This window comes from Argiope bruennichi, chromosome X2, assembly GCF_947563725.1.
Source record: "Argiope bruennichi chromosome X2, qqArgBrue1.1, whole genome shotgun sequence".
Lineage (NCBI taxonomy): Eukaryota > Metazoa > Arthropoda > Arachnida > Araneae > Araneidae > Argiope > Argiope bruennichi.
Genome location: NC_079163.1, coordinates 21,936,157 through 21,956,585, shown reverse-complemented (window position 1 = coordinate 21,956,585; position 20,429 = coordinate 21,936,157). Strand labels below are relative to the sequence as shown.

The 20,429-nt window shown below is 30.5% G+C and overlaps 1 protein-coding gene across 5 annotated transcripts in view; it reads right to left on the bottom strand.

Moving 5' to 3' along the window:
- Positions 1–4,778: 4,778 nt before the first annotated feature.
- Positions 4,779–20,429, bottom strand: part of LOC129960246 (Kv channel-interacting protein 1-like) — a 294,480-nt gene continuing 278,829 nt past the window's right edge. For all 5 annotated transcript variants that reach the window (XM_056073513.1, XM_056073514.1, XM_056073515.1 and 2 more), the window contains 3 exons: positions 17,962–18,174; positions 16,907–16,969; positions 4,779–10,699 (listed from right to left, as the gene is read on the bottom strand). In XM_056073513.1, coding sequence (XP_055929488.1) covers positions 10,652–10,699; positions 16,907–16,969; positions 17,962–18,174 — 324 coding nt within the window. In that variant the 3' untranslated portion in view covers positions 4,779–10,651. The remainder of the gene's footprint in view (positions 10,700–16,906; positions 16,970–17,961; positions 18,175–20,429) is intronic.

Below are 20,429 nucleotides of genomic sequence, written 5' to 3'. Positions count from 1 at the left end.
GAAAAATCTGAATTTTTATGTTTTGAAAAATAATAAATTAACATATAAAGAAATAGTTTGAATCTCGAATAAAGACATAAAACTAATACTTTAGGTCTTCTTTTCTTTCTATCTACATGAAGTGTTAAAAATTTCGTAAAGTATTCTGTTTCTAGTAAAGAATGTTTAAATTTATTATAAAACTAGCCGCCTTTGGCGACCAGCCGGTTCGCCAATCTTAATGTTCGTTTAAATTTTAATAATTAAATAGCTTGAACCGGAGTTTAACCCCCTTCTTCGCCAAGTTGCTGTAACGCGCCAAAGCTAGCAATCGTTATTATGCACTATGATTAAACATCTGCTCCTTTGCTTTTGAACATTTCACAAGGCCGTTGTTGAAGATTTTTAAAAATTTCGCAAAGCAGGGGGTTAAACTCCGGTCGTACCATTAAATATTTTACGCAATTCCAACTTTAATAGATTCTTCAGCAAAACATTTTAAAACTTCAAATTTTGATAGTCATATAATTCACTCATAATATTATAAAGGCCTTCAGTCATAACGTGATATGTATCTCTCTAATTTTCTGTTACCTCTCGTAGAATTTATGCTTTAAATTAAAGTGTAAATGATTAATCTGCAGTTAATATAATAATATTTTTTACTGAAACAAAGCATTTTTTTAATAATATGATTACTGATAATAGTCACTGAACGTTTAATGGGCACTAAAAAATATCTTTCTTAATTTATGTAATATCTCAAGAATTTGTCAACAAAATTTTCTCAGATTCATTAGGAACAGATCTATTAATTAACAATGTTTAATTTTAAATGCATCAAACACTAAGAAAATAAAATGAATCGTTTAAAATAATCGGTCGAAAACAGGTTTAAAAAAACTACTTAAAAAACGATGTACTTAAAACTATAAGCGTATACAAAAAAATATATAACTAACATAAATGCAATTTAATTACAAAAGCATGCAACTAACCTAAAAATAACTTAAATCATCCGCTGATAACGGTTGTCATGGCAACAATCAAAATGCGCATGCCTTGAATTTTCTTCGCCACTTAAGGTAACGCAAATGCGTGAATTTTTCTACGCCAGTTGGGGTAAAGCTATGCAGATTAGACATTTTTAATTTCCTTTATTCTGTGTTATTTTAATTCAAAAGTACTTCCGGATGAATCTGAAACATGGATTAATTAACAATGTTTAATTTTAAATGCATAAAACATTAAGAAAATAAACAGAATCGTTTGAAATAATCCGCCGAAAAATGTTAACCCTACCCTCATTACTGTTGGGAGAAAAAGCCTTACTCATTTGGCGGTGGGGAAAATGGAAGATTTTTTTTTGGCGGAAAATTTGGCGGTGGAGAAAATAGAAGATTCTTTTGGCGGGAAAGTTAGTTTTTAATTAATAATTAAAATTCTAATTAAAATTTCAAAAAAAGGGACCCCAGGTGCACATTCCCGACCTCTAAGGTATACATGTACCAAATTTGATAGCTGTATGTCAAATGACCTGGCCTGTAGAGCGCCAACACACACACACACACACACACACACACACACACACACACACACACACACACACGCACATTGAGCTTTATTATAAGTATAGATAATACATAAATCATAAAATCTATTTTATAAATCAGATTTATTCGTTATCAGAAAGCACTTTGTATTTCAGTTTTCCCTAAACTGTGTTGGTTTAGAACTGGAAAAACTCTTAGAATATGTTAGTTTATTGAATGAGCGAAATTATATGATTGAACTTTTTTGGAACACTAAATTTACATAGCCTTTTCTTGTTAAAAGCAGATTTAAAAAATTGTAAACGAATGTGTTTCAAACATAAAATGTTTTTAGCAAAAAGTAGAGATAATAAGTGAGATATAAATGAATTTAACCATAATTTAGCCACATAATATTTGAAATTTATTATTTCTATACTGATTTCAGTGTTAAAATCTTTTTGATTTTTATCTCCATTGGCGATTCGAATCTTGCTCAAAATTTGAAGAACTTTGTCTAATTCTATAAGTAGAGCATTCTGATTATTGCAAATAAGATTTCGCGACTGATTTTTACAAATATGTTTCGGATAAATTTGAGTATCGTCTTCGGAAGCAATTTGTTTAAATTTTTCAGCAGAAATTTTTTTTATTTTCTACAGGCGTCGAGAGAAAATAATGTACATAAAATAACTGAGCAAAATTTTTGATCTTGTACTAACAGATTGTAGATTTATTTGTAATTTTTGTAGGTATCTTGTAGTAAATTTAAAAAAAAATAATTACACAACTCTGTAATAATTGCAATGAATATTATCACTAAAAAATCGAAGATATTAAAGATTAATATAAAAAAAAACTGTTTTATTAGAGTGTTTAAAAGCAAGAATTTTCTTTGATAAATAATCTGAAATTCAAACCAAAATATATAAATACGCATGGCAATACAAATAGTAGTATATGATATTCATTTATCTTTTGAGGAAGTTAAGCCATGTTATTAAACATTTATACTAGCACATATATATTATAAATGCGATTCATACATATTATTGCTAGAAGATGTACTTCTCTAATCTAATGTTAAAAATATCTCGGATATGATTGTCATAGATTAACTAACGAAATTTGAAGTAGAAGGCTCATTTATATTGCCAAAGTGTTTAAGCAATAAAAACAATTCTTTGTAGTGCACTTTATTTTGGATGTAAATATTTGATTGTATAAAAAGTTTTGCTTTATTGCAATGTGGTTTTCTCCATTCATAAGGTTCACGAGCATTCAAATCAAAACTAATCACTAAAATTGGTTTGAAACAGATTGGTTTCAAAACTCAGCTCATTAATCTTTGTAAAAAATGTAAATAAAATGTGAAGTTTACGATTCCGTAACTAATTTTTATTCGTGCTATGCTTTATCCTCACACTGATAAATTATTAAATTTACACGCGCACGCACGCACACGCACGCACACGCACGCACGCACGCACACGCACACGCACACACACGCACACGTTGCTAGACGCCAAAGCAGATGTTGGGATTTCGTATCCAATAATGACACATATCAAAAGGGTGGAGATATTTGGTTACTTCTGCCAGCGTTAGAAAGCAATGGACTTTAATATGTACTGATTATAGAGGAGTGTTTCATCTTAGCTTTACGCTGTTGCATTTTTATTTTTATTCTAATATTTTAAAGAAGTTATTTCCGACTTTTAAATATACTAATAACAGGAGCTTATTTTTTGTTAATTTTATATAAATATTCTCTTTTGTTAGTCTTGTCAGCTTGGTTTGACTTCAATCAAAAGGAAATTTAAATTAAATAGACGATAATAGGTATTTACTAAATATTTTTGTATAGTCTCGTAATTAAAATAATTACCTGTATATTAAGAGCATTCTTTATATTCACGTAACTATTTTTCTCTATACGATTATCTTTACCAAGAATTCATAGCATTTTGAAATTTAACTTAAAAACTTTTAACCTACTTAATATGAGAGGTTTGAATTCAAGAATGGATATAACATATATTTCAACTCTTTCTGTTTCGTAACTTAGATTCAAGAAAATTTTGTATCAAAAGTTAATGTTTCTTCTTTATATAAGACCAAAATCATAAAAAGGCAATATAATATTTTGCCCTTTTTTAAAAAAAAAATCTTTTCTGGTTCAGTGATGCCTTCATTTGGATTTGTATTGTACTTGCAAGCACTTGAATGGGTGATTCATCTGAATACTAATGAAAAAGGAATGAATAAACTTATTTGATCTGAACGAAATGAACAGTTTTTAATATCCAAAGTGTCTAAATCGTTTTTGTTGATATTCGATTTTTAAAACTAACAAATGATGATTTAGATAGGTGAGACTGAGTAAGATTTGGTTAAAAATTATTTTTTTTGTCCTTGAACAATATGTAGTATATTGCTTATATTTATTATTCTTGGGTTCGAAAGTCAGCTGTGCTTTTGCGCATGCACCAGGATGCGTTTATTCAGTCAAAATAGGAATGAGAGAAAAGATGAAAGAAGCAGATATTTACGTTTAACAATTAGGATAACTCAAAATAATTTCTGACATAGGAGGAGTGAAAAATGTTGAGAACTCGTATTGCTATAGGAAAAAGATACTAATTCACAATAAGATACTTTGAATCAAATTTTGCTTACTGTAAGGGGCCTAAACATTAAATTATGATGAACAAATGGAATATTTCTGTTCTTAAAATTTGGTAATTCACTATTTTTATAATTTTTTTTTAAAGTTTAAGCACTTCTTTTTTATTTGTTATGAATTTTTTGATAACATTTCGAGATTAACAAAGGTAGATAATTCGGTTTTATTATATTTGTTATGTTCGGTTTTATTTTTATTTGTTATGATTTTTTTGATAAAATTTTGAGATTAACAAAGGTAGTTAATTCGGTTTTATTAATTGTATTATGTAAAAAATATTCTTTGTGCCATCCCTGAAGGCTTTGTTGCCACCTGAACTAGCCATATAAGCAATCAATATGCAATTGTTAGTTAAAATAATACGATCAGAAATGATACGACAATCATGTTCACGAGGAAACAAAAAATGAAAGAGAAAGTATTTCATGGGGCAGAAAGCAAGGTCAAAGCATTCCGGAAATGCGCTCATCCTTCCGCGTATCACCCCTTTGCGAAATGGAATCATCGAAAAGTGGTAGACTCGGGACACTGAAACAAGCATATGATAGACAAACATATGATATCTATATTTTTATTGGTAACACTTTGAATCACATAAATAACGAAATATAAGTATATACAATGCTTTACACGAAAGATACCAATTTCTAAACATGTTTATGAGTTAGAGAAACTTTTCAAACGAACAATGGTTTAAGAACATACTCCTCATATGCTTTACCGATATCAGTGAATTTGTATTAGCATTTTGAGAAATGTTATGTTTTAGTATCATTGATTGAAATGATAACTAATTCTTTGTATACACCAAATACATCTAGATACATATAACATCATATAACACGCAACATCCATATATATATATATATATCGAATAAAATCAAATTATAGAATTGAGAAGGACACAGATTTCATTTGTATTTTGTGCACAATTCAAAATTGTACATGTATAAATATATGAAGTTTAAGTCAACATAAAAACATTGAAGAATATTTCAACTGAGATATAAGTAAATGATAGTTGTTTTTCTCGAAAAAGGTGTTGCTTCAAAATCTGTTTCTGAGCTAATTTTCGGTCCATTTTCCCCACGAGTTTTAACTTTAGTATTTAATTTATTGTTTGCAACTAGAAAATACTTAGTAATATATATATTTATTTTCAAATTCAGAGATAATTTTCTATAAAAAATACATTTTTAGTCTTACAAAATACTGTAAGAACTACATTTTAACTTTAACTACCTTTTCTTAGTATCATTTAAAGAGCTCTGATTTCTATGTAAATTGTGACCTATTCGATTTCACTGTATAGTCTTAGTATTTATATAAGCAAGAAATTAGTTTTATCATGTGATCCTATATTTATTGAAATAGTATTTATTGAGCTTCATCTGTTCTACATGGATAAATCCCTAATTCTATTTTAAAATCCATTTTACTAAAAGTAAAGGGATTTTTTTTTTGTCCTTTAATAATGAAGACAAAACGCAGAAATTTTTTTTATTCATCCTGTCAAACTGAAGCAGGAAAAAAACTGGTTTGTTCTTAGCTCAACTCTGTATATACTTAAAAAAATTGTGTAGTCCGAGAATGATCTTGAACAGGCTGCTTTTACAATACTTTCTTAACGTTCCCGGCTCTCAAAAGAAGGCGGTTGATCTTAGATATTCACAGAGAAATAAAAAAAGTTATCATTAATACGATTATGTCGACATATAACTTACTGAAATAGAACTCTTCTGTTATCTTATGTTTTCAGCTGCATTCTAGCGTGGGTTGATACCCGATTTTGCTGTTTCAAGTACAGATTGATACTAATACACAACTGATGCAGCCGGTAATTTGTTCTTTTCCCATCGGAAACCGGATACTCTGTAGGTATCGGTTCTTGCACTTGCTCCAAGACAGATAATTGATACTGATACGATCAGGATTTTGCTTTTTCAAAAGAGGTATTTATGGCTATTGTTTGTCAACGGATTCTAAAAACCTCCGCGCTTTTGCGCATGCGTTACGATGGGTTGAATTCGTCAGAACAGGAGTGAGGGGAAGGAAAAAAGGAGATGTTTATATTTAACAATAAAGTAAACTCGGATTACTCGCAAACTAAATTAAAATAAAATAATAAGATACGCGACATATATTCACATACACGCATGAAAAAAAAAAGAATGATAAAGTATCTAATAGTATGAGAATCAAGGTCAAAGATTGACGAAGAATTCTGGAAATGCGCTCATCCTTCCGAGTCTCACCCCTTAGTGAGATAGAATCTTCGAAAAGTGGTGGTCTCAGTATACTAAAACAGTATGCCCGGTTGTCTTGTTTTTAACCGTTATTGGGTGAGAAGAGATAAAGAAAGGCATTGCTGATATAGTTATTGTAGGAGAAGGCGGGAATTCTTGATTGTATATGTACTGTTACATAAGGAAAAGGGCAGTAATGGTTGAGGATGAAATGCATAGAATTAAAAGCATCGCCGAAGCAGGACCGATCAATATCAATCGAGTTCAAAAACTGATACCAAGTACCTGATATTTTTATGTCTATCAATTTTGTATACCTGATACTTTTGTGTGTTTAATACAAAACATGAAGCTGATATAATACCACCCAACCCTACAGCTTTCTGTTGAGAGCAGGGGAGTATACGGACAGTTCCACTTATTATTATTATTATTTTTTGGGCACGCCTAAAGAGCGAGTATTTGATTTGCTGATGGCTTCAAACAATGTGATTCGTCGCAAAATTTTTCGTGTGGATCAAGTAACTTATTTATAAATTTGGAAAATTGTGATATTTGTCGAGTTAATTCTTTTTATAATCCTAATTAGTTAAAACGATCACAAAAACTGATTTAAAAGTAGTTATATCAAAATGTTTAGTTTGGATAAGGTAAGCAATTGAAAATGTAGCTTGTTATACATTCTTCCTGATTAATGTAGCTCATTATATTTTCAATTATTGGCGATACAGCCTTTTCTTTTGAATAAAGTCGAAAAATATGATTTTATTTTGGAAAATTAAGCCATTTAACTAAGATATCCATCATGACATCAAATATTAAGAGCCAAAATTTCAATATTTATTCAAAAATTTTCATGTAACACAGTTTTATTAATAGTAAATGATGACGTGCCAAGCGATTAATATCAAATTGCATTAATTTAACCAATTAATATATTTCAGAATTCCGCGTACTTGTTTACCATTGTGTATTCTGTAATTGCGTGAAATTTTATTTGTCTAAAATAGGGAGAGAATAGAAAAAGCTCACTTTTCATGTTATCGTTTCTTAAAGAAGTTAATATATTATTTAAAAAATAATTTTCAAAACAATTAGAATGCAAATAAAACTTTAAACTGAAGAATTATGTGCACTGCATCATTTGTGACGTATGATAAAATAGAAAAAACTTTTCTGGTTGTTTATCTGTGTCAGAAAATTCCAGAACGCAGCAGTTTCAAAAACTGCACTGTTTCCAAGAATTCGGAATTTCTTTTACCAGAAAATTCCAGAACGCAGCAGTTTCAAAAACTGCACTGTTTCCAAGAATTCGGAATTTCTTTTACCAGAAAATTCCAGAATGCAGCAGTTTCAAAAACTGCACTATTTCCAAGAATTCGGAATTTCCTTTACCAGAAAATTCGTTTCGACACAAGACCAGTCCCTTTATTGATGGAGACTCGTCGTTAATATCAAGAACTCATGAAAAGCAATAGCACCATAAAAGTGACGATTAACTACTACTACTGTTAAACAGAAAATTTGGCGATTCTGAACGGTAGAACAGCCATGACAAGAAATTTATTTTATTCTTCAAATCTCAGCAATGACAAAAACATCAAACATTTAACAAATAATTTAAAATTCGTATTCTGGGAGATAAACTCCGTTTTCTCTTCTGAGTAGCGTTGTATTGAAATAAGACTGAATTCAATACTTTTTATCGCATTTCTCGTCAATATGTACGAGCAACTGTGAAAGTCAATATTCTCTTAAACACCGTTTTGCGTATATCTGTTAGTAGGAATCCTTATGAACTTAATGCTATTTAAATAAAAACATTAATATCATGAGCATTATATTTAAATACCAGAAAATACACAGTTTATTTATTATAAGATCTACCGAAATTACCAACAAAAATATTCGACCATAAACGGCAGAGTTAATTTAAATTACTCCTTAAAATCTCAGAGAAAAAAAAATTAAATTTTATGTTTTAAAACCAAAATTATTTTAACAGAATCTAAAAAAATGTACCTACCTCATGATGTGCCAGAAGCGCTTACCTGAAGAAATTTTTTCCGAAATTAAAATAATGAAGTGGTAGCAAAATTGTTAATATTTTATGTAATTAGTTCATTTATTACACATATCATCAAAATGGGTTATTATTCTAGCAAGTTTAAATAAATGAAATAATCTATTTATCAAAGTGTCAACTTATTTGATATGATGGATGAAAGATAGGGTGTTAAGAAAAATTGTGTCGCTGAGTTTTTCTTGTCGATATATTTTATACAAAGATACAACATACTTTCTATATAACATTCTTTACAACATTAGACAACACATGCGATATAATACTTTCAAATTCGGGTGTAAAAATCACGAGATTTCATCGACAGTCAGTTAATAATTATTCATTTAAAACAAAGTATCTAGTTTGTCATTCCTTGATTCAAAGGTTGAATTTTCCTCGTTAAATGAAACAATACTTAACATTCTGTGCTTAAAAGTAAACTAACATTTATAAGAAACGTATATGCGTAATGGTCAGACAAATGTTCTGGTTACTGTTTGTGATGACGTCAGAAGGGTTAAACTAAAATTTGTTGTGCAGTGTACGATTGTTATACTGGTGGAAGTAACTAGGCGGTTTAGATCGATTGTCACAAAGTCCTCATACGAGTGCATAAGAATTCACCAAGATACAAATTAAATTGAAACAAATTAAGAAGATATCTTACAATGAAGTACACAATAATAAGGTATATAAAACATGCATTTTGGAGAAAAAAATTAATTAAAAAAAAGCACTGTTATGTTAAGTATGTAAAGCTATTTAGCTCACAAGAAACAATATGCATTATTCTCATCACCATTTATATATGGTCTTTCACAAGGAATTTACTTTAGTGAGATATTCCTGTTAAGTACTACTTTGCTTTCGTGAAAGACATGTTCATACGGATTTGCTCCTTAACCTTAAGAAAGTTACTTGAGGCTATCAACAGGCTCAGAATAACCTCTTCACTTCCAAATATGATTATCCCTCAACTTTGAACAAGTCTTGAAGTTCATTATAATATTAAATATGTAGATCTCAGTAAAATGTTGACAAGACAACATTAAATCGATTACTTTTACTCAACTGTAAAAGTCAGCAGCTTTGCCTCGTGTTTAAAACATCTATTTTTTTTCATTCCGTTGCTATTCCCTTTTCTTTCAAAGATATTAAAGAAAGAAAAACATTCAACAGACTCACAATAAGTCAGGTACAAGTGGTCGTTTGTACAGCAACAATGATGAAGTCAGTGTACGTTACGGAAGTGAAGATATTAAACTGTATAATTGTCAACAAATACTTTATAAAGAAGACGATAAATCGTCTCGAATGGGCGACAGGCATCACTGAATTTTCAGTGAACAATCATTCTTATCAGTATTCGATGATCTTTTTAAAAGAGCTTGTACTGGTTTACAAAAATTTAAAGTTCAAAATTATATTATATCCTTATCACTTAACCCCGATGATTGATTAGTGACTATAATTTAAACACTTCGCTGAAGAATACAATGTAATATTTCTTACAATAAACAATCAAATGATTATTATAGTGTATCGTACATTTAAATTCGAACAAGCTTCAACCTTTAAAACGATCTTCTATATCATGTAGGTTACCAGTTCTACAGACATACGTCATGTAAGGAATTTCTTATAAAATATCGAAGTACTGACCTTTTTGTAATACAAATAATTCAACTGACTTTCCATCTAGCATGAGAACAAAATATTAAATTGCGTTCCAAAAGTATTTTCACTGCTTACAAATTGATTCTGTATGAAGCGTAATATAATTTATAAGAGCTGATATCTGAAATACTTAATTCTACATAATAAAAATTCGAAGGGTGCGCAGGAGATTCTCTTTTTCCTAAAGAATAAGAGCACCGCCACCACTATTTTTGAATCTTTTCATGAAGAAAGTTAAGCGAGGAATAATAATTTTTAGCAAATGTAAGGCACGCTTCAGAATCTCTAGAATAGCAAGTTTTGGATGAAGATCATCGCAAAGATGTCAAATGCCAGATGGAGCCATTTTTTTTCACCAGAACAAGTCTTCTCCTACTGCGCCTTCTTCTTCTTCTTCCTCTTCTTGTTCTTGTTCTAGTTCTTGTTCTTGTTCTTGTTCTTCAGGCCTGTCGCCCTCGGCACTTTGTCACAATACTGTATTGAAAACTGTCATGGATTTCTTGATGTATTCATCCTACAGAGAGACAAAGAAAATTTAAATAAACATGCAGAATAAACTAAAGATTTTTCATCAGCATTTAGCGAAACTGCTGCTCTCGAAATTATTTTTAGTCAAATAATAAAATTGATTCACACTTTCAAAGTATTTTTATCATATATTTTATTATCAAAATGCTGCAATTAATGAACTCGCCATTAGCTGTTCGCAATTGGTCCATTTTAACCCATTAGCTGCCACGATCCCTATGGGGGATTTTGAAATTTTATATATACCACTTTCAGCAAAGATATATTTGGTAAGTCTGACTATTTAGTTTCATTTTATGTATATCAGTTGATATTGCGAACAACATAATGTGTGTATTCTGTGCTTCGTTTCTTTACAACAAGCGAACGAATTTGAAATTCGTCTGTAAGTTGAATGGAACAGAACTGTCATATTTGAAGCATCGTATTTTTGGTTTGGGTTTTATTTTATAATGATGTACCGTACAAAAATATATAATTTAGAGGTTATAGAAACGACCTGTAACTTACTCAGTCTTTTTTTTTATGGAAATGATTTTATTAACCATTTTATAACGATACTCTTTTTCAAAAATATCAAATATTTTCAAAACAAAACTTAATTTGAATATAATTATACTGTTACACGTCTTTTTGTGCATATGCAGTACACTCCCGAGTATCCGGTTCGCGACTATCCGGCTTCCATATTATCTGGCCTAGTTTTTTTTTATCGTAATTAAATGAGGGTGGCAAGACGTTGCATTGCAACATTGCCACGGCATTGGAAGCGGGCGTTTGTTACGATCCTTCTACGTGCTTGTGCAAAATACAAATTGTGACAGGAAAAGAACAGTGTTCTACTCGTTATTCATTGTTTCGCCTGTGTGGACTGACCTCAATTGTTGCCGCTGTTCCTGATTATAACTGTACAGTACGTACAGTATTTGTAAATTGTTCTTGGGGTATGTTTAAATAATTTTTTTTAAAAGTATACCGCAGTGAATATTTCAAAATAGGTGATAAACGAAAAAAAGTTTTAGTGACTATGGAGGGGAAATTACACGGTACACAGAGACTAGACTCTGGTGAAACAACAACTCCTGATTATAACTGTACAGTACGTACAGTATTTGTAAATTATTCTTGCGGTATGCTTAAAGATTTTTTTTTAAAGTATACCGCAGTGAAGATTTCAAAATAGGTGATAAACGAAAAAAAGTTTTAGTGACTATGGAGGGGAAATTACACGGTACACAGAGACTAGACTCTGGTGAAACAACAACTCCTGATTATAACTGTACAGTACGTACAGTATTTGTAAATTGTTCTTGCCGTATGCTTAAAGATTTTTTTTTTAAAGTATACCGCAGTGAAGATTTGAAAATAGGTGATAAACGAAAAAAAGTTTTAGTGACTATGGAGGGGAAATTACACGGTACACAGAGACTAGACTCTGGTGAAACAACAAAAGATATAGCTTTGGAGTTAGGAATTGGAAAAAGTACAGTAAGGAACTGGAAAAAAATTGTGCAGATATTGAAAAGAGGTTTGTTGCACAAACTAGTGAAAGGAGAATAAAAGTAAGCAAAACCACGTTGAAGGTAAACATAAAATGAAGAAGCTTTATTTTTGGGGCATGGACAATTAAGAGGAAGTGAGAAAATACGTATTATAATTGTGAGTCTTAGTATAAACCTTGCCTTTTGATATTGGTGGTCAAATAAATGAGTTTATAGAACTCCAGCCTATCCGGCTTTTTTGTTATACGGCCTGCCCTTTCGCCATATTAGGCCTGATACTCGGGTGTGTACTATGTAACTTATCCGGCCAAAGATTTAAAAAAAATGTCAGTTAATGGGTTAATATTCATTAGCAACAGAAAGCGGTATAGGTAAATCAAGCAATTACTTTAAGTCTCGAGATTTATTTTTGAAGAATTTTCAGGATAATTTAACTTTTTGCTTTCATTTAATTTACAAACGCGATATTCTTAAACTTATTCGAGATAAAACAGAGTATCGTTTAAGTTCAGAACAATATTTAACAGTAATCATTTTTTGAAATTTTTACATTATTTTATTTTAGTTGTAAGCAAATATGCTAATTTATAATTAAAAATGTCTGATCTTATAGTTAAATAATATTTAAATTGTGGTAAAAAGTTTCTTTATTTTTAAAATTTGATTTTTTTTTTTTTTGCAAGCGAAATACCGGAAAGAAACATAAGAATTTCTGTTATTATAGATTGTCAAGATTTATTATGAAGAGTTTAAATTAAGGTTAATAAAATAAATCTGCCGGCGTCCTGGCATAGGGGTAGCGCGTCTTCCCCGTGTTCTGGGCGTCCTGGGTTCGAGTCCCGGTACGGGCATGGTTGTTCTTCCTCCGTTCTATCTGTAAGATGTGTGAATGTGCCACCCTGTAAAAAGGGGTTGTGCAAGCGAATGAGATGTGTGAGTAGCTAAGACGTACTCTTGGTCCTAGTTGGCGCTACTCAAAACAAGAGACGCTCCCTTGGCTTAAAATCACTGACTTCGTCAGCGAGCTTGTGCATGGCAAGTGCCATTATAAACAACAACAACAACAACAACAAAATAAATCTAGTTTTACAAATTAGGAGGGGGAAAGTGGAATCCAGAAACTTACATATCCTATGGATCCCAAGACGAGTTTATTCAATATCGGTATAATATTATATGAAAGTATTATATGAATTATCGGTTATATTATATGAAAGTATTATATGAATTATCGGTTATATTATATGAAAGTATTATATGAATTATCGGTTATATTATATGAAAGTATTATATGAATTATCGGTTATATTATATGAAAGTATTATATGAATTATCGGTTATATTATATGAAAGTATTATATGAATTATCGGTTATATTATATGAAAGTTTGCATATATAGAAAAATATCATAGAAAAGATATTATGGAAAGCTATTTTAGAAATTTTTTTGAGAAACTATAGTAGTTGATAGTTTGATTTTTGAAAAGAAATTATTACTTATAAGAAATATTTTTTTAGTGGCACAGATTATCTTGAATCTGGATATAGCATTGAGTATTTTCTTTTTAATAAATCAGACATCCAGTATGTAAAAATGATATTCTTCTTTCTATACGACATGCAGCGGTTTTTAAATATTTTTTTTAGAAATGTGTTTAAAAAATATTTCACGAACTATATTAAATAACAGCACCAGAAATTTGGCTGAAACTAATGACTGAAAAGAGTGGAAACATAATTGAGAACAGAATATTCTACTTTTAATTACTAGAGATAGAAATACATATAATTTCTGTATTTATGGCTATAAAATTTCACCTACATTTTTATGTACCCTTTGTATGTACTGTATACTTTGTATGTATTTTTATGTACTTTTATGTACCCTCGACAGTTTGACGAATGAACACATTTTAGACCTCCCTGTGTTCGAAAAAAGCATTTTTGGAAAATGTCAGTCTGTCTGTCTGTGACAAAGATAATTAAATAAAGTTTGGTCTAGATGGATGAAATTTGGCATACGGTCTTTATGTTGAGCAAAATTCAGTCAGAGGAAGACTATCTATCCGAGTTTTCAAATATAATTTAACACAATAACTGCAAAACAAAGAGAGCTACATAGATAACACAATAACTGCAAAACAAAGAGAGCTAGATAGATAACACAATAACTGCAAAACAAAGAGAGCTAGCTAGATAACACAATAACTGCAAAATAAAGAGAGCTAGATAGATAAAACAATAACTGCAAAACAAAGAGAGCTAGATAGATAACACAATAACTGCAAAACAAAGAGAGCTAGATAGATAACACAATAACTGCAAAACAAAGAGAGCTAGATAGATAAAACAATAACTGCAAAACGAAGAGAGCTAGATAGATAAAACAATAACTGCAAAACGAAGAGAGGCTAGATAGATAACACGATAACTGCAAAACAAAGAGAGCTAGACAGATAACACAATAACTGCAAAACAAAGAGACCTAGACAGATAAAACAATAACTGCAAAACGAAGAGAGCTAGAAAGATAAAACAATAACTGCAAAACAAAGAGAGCTAGCTAGATAACACAATAACTGCAAAATAAAGAGATCTAGATAGATAAAACAATAACTGCAAAACAAAGAGAGCTAGAAAGATAAAACAATAACTGCAAAACAAAGAGAGCTAGATAGATAACACAATAGCTGCAAAACAAAGAGAGCTAGAAAGATAAAACAATAACTGCAAAACAAAGAGAGTTAGAAAGATAACACAATAACTGCAAAACAAAGAGAGCTAGATAGATAAAACAATAACTGCCAAACAAAGAGAGATAGATAGATAAAACAATCACTGCAAAACAAAGAGAGATAGATAGATAAAACAATAACTGCAAAACAAAGAGAGCTAGATAGATAAAATTCTATACACAGAATTAAAATCTATAATCTATATATTTTTCAAATTTTGAGCCAAATTCAACCAGGTATTGACCGTCTGTCGGTTTATACTTGCAGAAACATGTAAGTGTGATAAATCAAAGACACAATGACTTAAATATATAAAATTTGGTACGGAATTTTATGACTTCAGTTGTGGTTCTATGTCAAATGTTTGTTTCAGTCGATTGGGGAAAATGCGTCTAAAACACGAATTTCTTTTTCGGATAATATTAACTGTATGCCAGGAATGAATCGCCAAATAATTCGCCAAGGATTCAGTAAAAATGCTATATTCACGCCAAGGGTTAATCTTTCGTAACTATTGTACCCCACTGTCATGCAAGGCGTTCTCTGGGATAACACCTTTATTAGAAAGTTGCGCATAAAATCTTATAATAAAATCCGCTTAAAATTTTCCTTTTTATCCAGTAAGGTCTTATCCGCATAAATTTCCTCTTTTTTATGTATATCTTTTCCGCATAAAATTGTGAACCACTGGGGAAAAGTGCAAATGCCTTATAGGGCAATGGCGAACAATAGTTACAAAATATAGATATTTGATGTGAATCTAGTGCTATTACCGAATTTATCGTGAATATGTATTTTGGATGCCTTTTTTTTCTTCGACAGAAACTAAAATTTGGTATGGAGCTATAGTTGTAATTACAATATTTCATTCTTTTATATTAGTGCGTTTTTGAGTTGTTTGTTTGTTTCTTATGGCACTTGCCACTGACAAGCCCGCTGTTACGAAGACAGCGATTTAGGCCTGAGGGGAACGTCTCTTAATTTTTTTTATAGCAGCGCCAACTAGGGCCAAGAGTACGACTTTGCCACTCACGCATCATTCATTCGCTTGCACAACCCCTTTTTACAGGAGGGCACATTCACACATCTCACAGATAGAACAACAGAAGAACAACCATGCCCAAACCGGGACTCGAACCCGGGACGCCCAGATCACGGGGAAGACGCGCTACCCCTATGCCAGGACGCCGGCGCGTTTCTGAGTTATTGTGTTTACATGCATTTGAAAGTACACACCAACAGACGGACAACCCTTTGACAGATATGGTTCATTTGATAATGATTTAGCTTTCAGTTGCTAAACCTATGTACCAAATTTTAGCTATCTAGACTTTTACATTTTGTCGTCATCGAGTTTCATTTGAGCTTGAACAACAAGTCAGATGGATTTCCTCTCAAGGGATTTCGTTTAAAATTTGACAGAAATCCATAACTAGTCCAGACATCACTCTAGCTCAAAACGCTTTTGAGCATCGTGTTTAAAACGTGTTCTTAATGTCAAAAATTTGTTTTTAGAATTCATGGAGATCTGAAATATGGAGATTCGTCAAAATCTTGAGTTTAAGTTTTGTACGATTACAATACTTTCTTATGCTTTGCATATGAAAAAGTAAAAAAAAAAAAAAAAAAAAAAAAAAGGTTTTTGCCATAAAAGCAGATATTTGCAGTAATATATTCAAAGGGTTCTTGTTTATACTGCATTGCCAATAAAATTTTGTGCAAAATGTTCTAAAGCTCCAAGCTCACAAAATTTCTTTACGCCAAATAAACATGAAGGGGGGGGGATAAGGATTATAGAACATGGTCTTGCATTAAAAAATAAAATTTGAAAAAATTTCTTTAGAAAATAAATTTCATCGAATGGAAACTAAATTTTCTATAGTGATAATCAGCTTAACACAAGAAATTTTTTTTCCGATAAAAGACAAACTCTACGAAGCATAAGTGCGCCTTACTTTGGTGCAAGAATCCATGAATTCTTCCATTGTCACTACTCCATCTCTGTTCACATCCAGTTTCTGTGAGAAAGATAAAAAAATGACATTTTTGTTATTTTTTAAAAAGTATAAATTCAAGGAATGCATCATAAATACATGCACTTTAAAAACTCGATCATATTAATCTTCCTATTATACAATCTTCCAAATTTTTTCATGTATAAATTCTTTAAGAAATCCAGGAATAATTAAATAAACATTTTTTAAAAAAAATATTTAAAATTAAATAAAAAGTCACCCCAACTCGTATTTACTGTAAAGTATAAATTCATAGGAATAGACTTATACTTTAAAGAGGTATAACTCCTGAAAGCTTTTACAAAAATCTTAATGATTAAGATACAATATCTAAATAGGGAGTCGACACATTAGATAGAGACAAATTTAAGCCCATTTTAAGAAGTTTACATTTATACACCCTTTTTGTTCAGTCGAATATTGTTATGAGCTATAATACTATTTTTTTGTTATGTTTTTCAAAAGTGTGATTACATATGCATGTAAAATACATATTTTTAAGCAGTTTCGTAGCCGAAGAGAGAAGACACTTTCAAATTTTAAAGCTTCCAATTTATTACATCCCGGGAAGCATAAATTATATAAAAGAAAGAAGCGATGATGAAACTAACTTCCGTTCACATCGCGACACAAATGCAAAAGAGCGCGAAATATTGTCCCTAGTGATTTTATGCTATGAGATTTTGATAGGGATTTCTTTGACACGTGTCGATTTAGGTAAGGGAAATATAGGTATCTTTTAAAAGAATTTGCTTAGAATGATTTATTTTTATCCCTTCACTCGGAGCGTGGGAACTTGCTGATTAAATCAGTTTCACAGAGATCGCATAGGATTAATCAAATAAATAAAAAAGGGTGGGATGGGATCAGAAAATAAAGAGACCATTTTAGAATAAAGTTAATATGTTCTAAATTAAGATAAACATTAGGAAATTAAATTAGAATAAGATATATCATGACATGCATTATAAATCATTTTTTGGCTGTATTAGTACCTGAAACACTCTTTCAACATGGTCCCTGGTTGTTGATTCTTCTAAGGGAGGATCCATGCTTTTCCCCATCATATCGTAAATCGACGTGACGATTCTACTCATCTCGTCTTTTGTGATGTATCCGTCTCCATTGATATCATATAAACTGAAAACCCATCGGAGTTTTTCTTGCAACGATCCCCGAGCTAATACCGATAATCCGATCACAAAGTCCTGAAAGTAGGGAATTTCTTAATAACTGGATGATATAAAAGATAACTAATTAAAAAACACATTCATTGAAAAATAAAATTTGTAATCATTTTAGGAAAAATGTTCCATTCTCCAAGCAATAACCTTGACCATGATATGCAATAACATGAAAGATATGTTATCAGTAAAAACAATAGTCTAGAAATACATATGGTATGCAAGAAAAGTTACAAATAAAAGCAATACTCTAGAAATACATATGACGTGAGAAAAAAAGTTACAATGGCACGAAGGAAAAGATACAAATAAAAGCAATATTCTAGAAATATATATGGCACGAGAAAAAAGTTACAATGGCATGAAGGAAAAGTTACAAATAAAAGCAATATTCTAGAAATATATATGGCACGAGAAAAAAGTTACAATGGCATGAAGGAAAAGTTACTAATAAAAGCAATATTCTAGAAATATATATGACATGAGAAAAAAAGTTGCAATGGCATGAAGGAAAAGTTACAAATAAAAGCAATATTCTAGAAATATATATGACATGAGAAAAAAAGTTGCAATGGCATGAAGGAAAAGTTACAAATAAAAGCAATATTCTAGAAATATATATGACATGAGAAAAAAAGTTGCAATGGCATGAAGGAAAAGTTACAAGTAAAAACAATATTCTAGAAATGCATATCGAATGTATTAGTTGAAACTGTTTTAGTTTTAAATGTTGATGAAATATTAGCGCATTGTTGGATGATCGAGTTTTAAGTAGTGCGTTATGGCTTGTGAAAATTGGCTGTTGCGTGAAGACAATAGTGTAGTAAAATTATGATGGGTAAATAATGGTTAGGAAGAGTGATGAAACGTTTTCTCTGATAAACGGATCTTAGATATACTTCAAAAATGTTTTCTAGAAATCAAGTGAAAGATGATTTACAATTTTTCAAAAATGTTAGCTAGAAATCAAGTGAAAGATGATTTGTAACTCAAAAACGTCTACTAGAAATCAAGTGAAAGATGATGCAATATTGGGTATCTAACAGATTCGTGACTTACTAACGTCAAACAAAATTTTTAAATAGCTTCGAACTTCTGTAATTTTTTAAAAATATTGTTTAAAAATTATATGGGAGTATAAGAGATGCTGGATAATGAAATACTGAAAGCAGTCGAAATCAAGTTTGGCTGATACAGCTGCTTTTTTACGAACAGCACATGCAGCTGCTTCCTCTTAGAATAGGTCGTTGATATCACTTTCTTTTGTTACGACATGAAACAGATACTAAATATAATATTCATGTCAAAAGAGTCTCGTTTAGTAAAAAATATCAGTCATTTGAATCCAACTCCGATTTTTTTACCCTTCAATTCTAATTGCTTTTTCTGTTCTATATAAGAAACAACTGCACAATTTTTAGATTCTTTGCTGAAGAGAATAATATAATTTTGAAGTTGTGTTTTATTATTATCTAGTATTGCCCATCTGAATAAAAAGGTTCAATCTGTATGCATTGATCTATAGTTTCTTGATGTTTATAAGCTATTTGGATGCAATAATGGCAGCTGAAGAAATATTTTTCAGACAAATTCCAAGATAAAATTGTGTATTTATTATTCGCAAATGCTTAAAAATTCAACCGAAGAAAAATTACATAGAAAATAAATTAATTATGAATCGGACTGATTGAGGAGCTTTGTGGAACTTAATTATCTACGTTTTCTTCTGAATAAACTTTGTTGCGGAACTTAATAATCTGTGTTCAGCAGATGGGTTGCAACATCGAGTATCATTTCAATTCACGTGTAGGACATAGAAGCATCATTAACCTTTATGTTCATTTTGTATAGTATACCATACATACAACTTTATAAAAATATACTACCACTATAAAATAATTTTTAACTTAATTTTATTAAACACATGACATTTTTAGACGTTTATTTATATTATTATAAAATACACATGCCTAAATGTTTGTTCTTACACATTTTTATATATACATATCTATATACATTTTTTTTTTGCTTTTCTTCAAAAAAGCAATCTTGCCACTATAAGGGTTAAAGTACACTGTGAAAATCTTATCTGTGTGATGAGCGACTATTTGAACAGAGTAGGAATTACAAGGATATCAAGATTTAAAATTTCAAGATTTAATATCTGTTCTAATGCATGCTTTTCTGAAAACAGCTTTGTATATCTTCTGTATGTAGCTTTGATATATCTTCTACAAACATAAATTTAAAGAATATAAACTCTTCAATGAAGCAAGTAC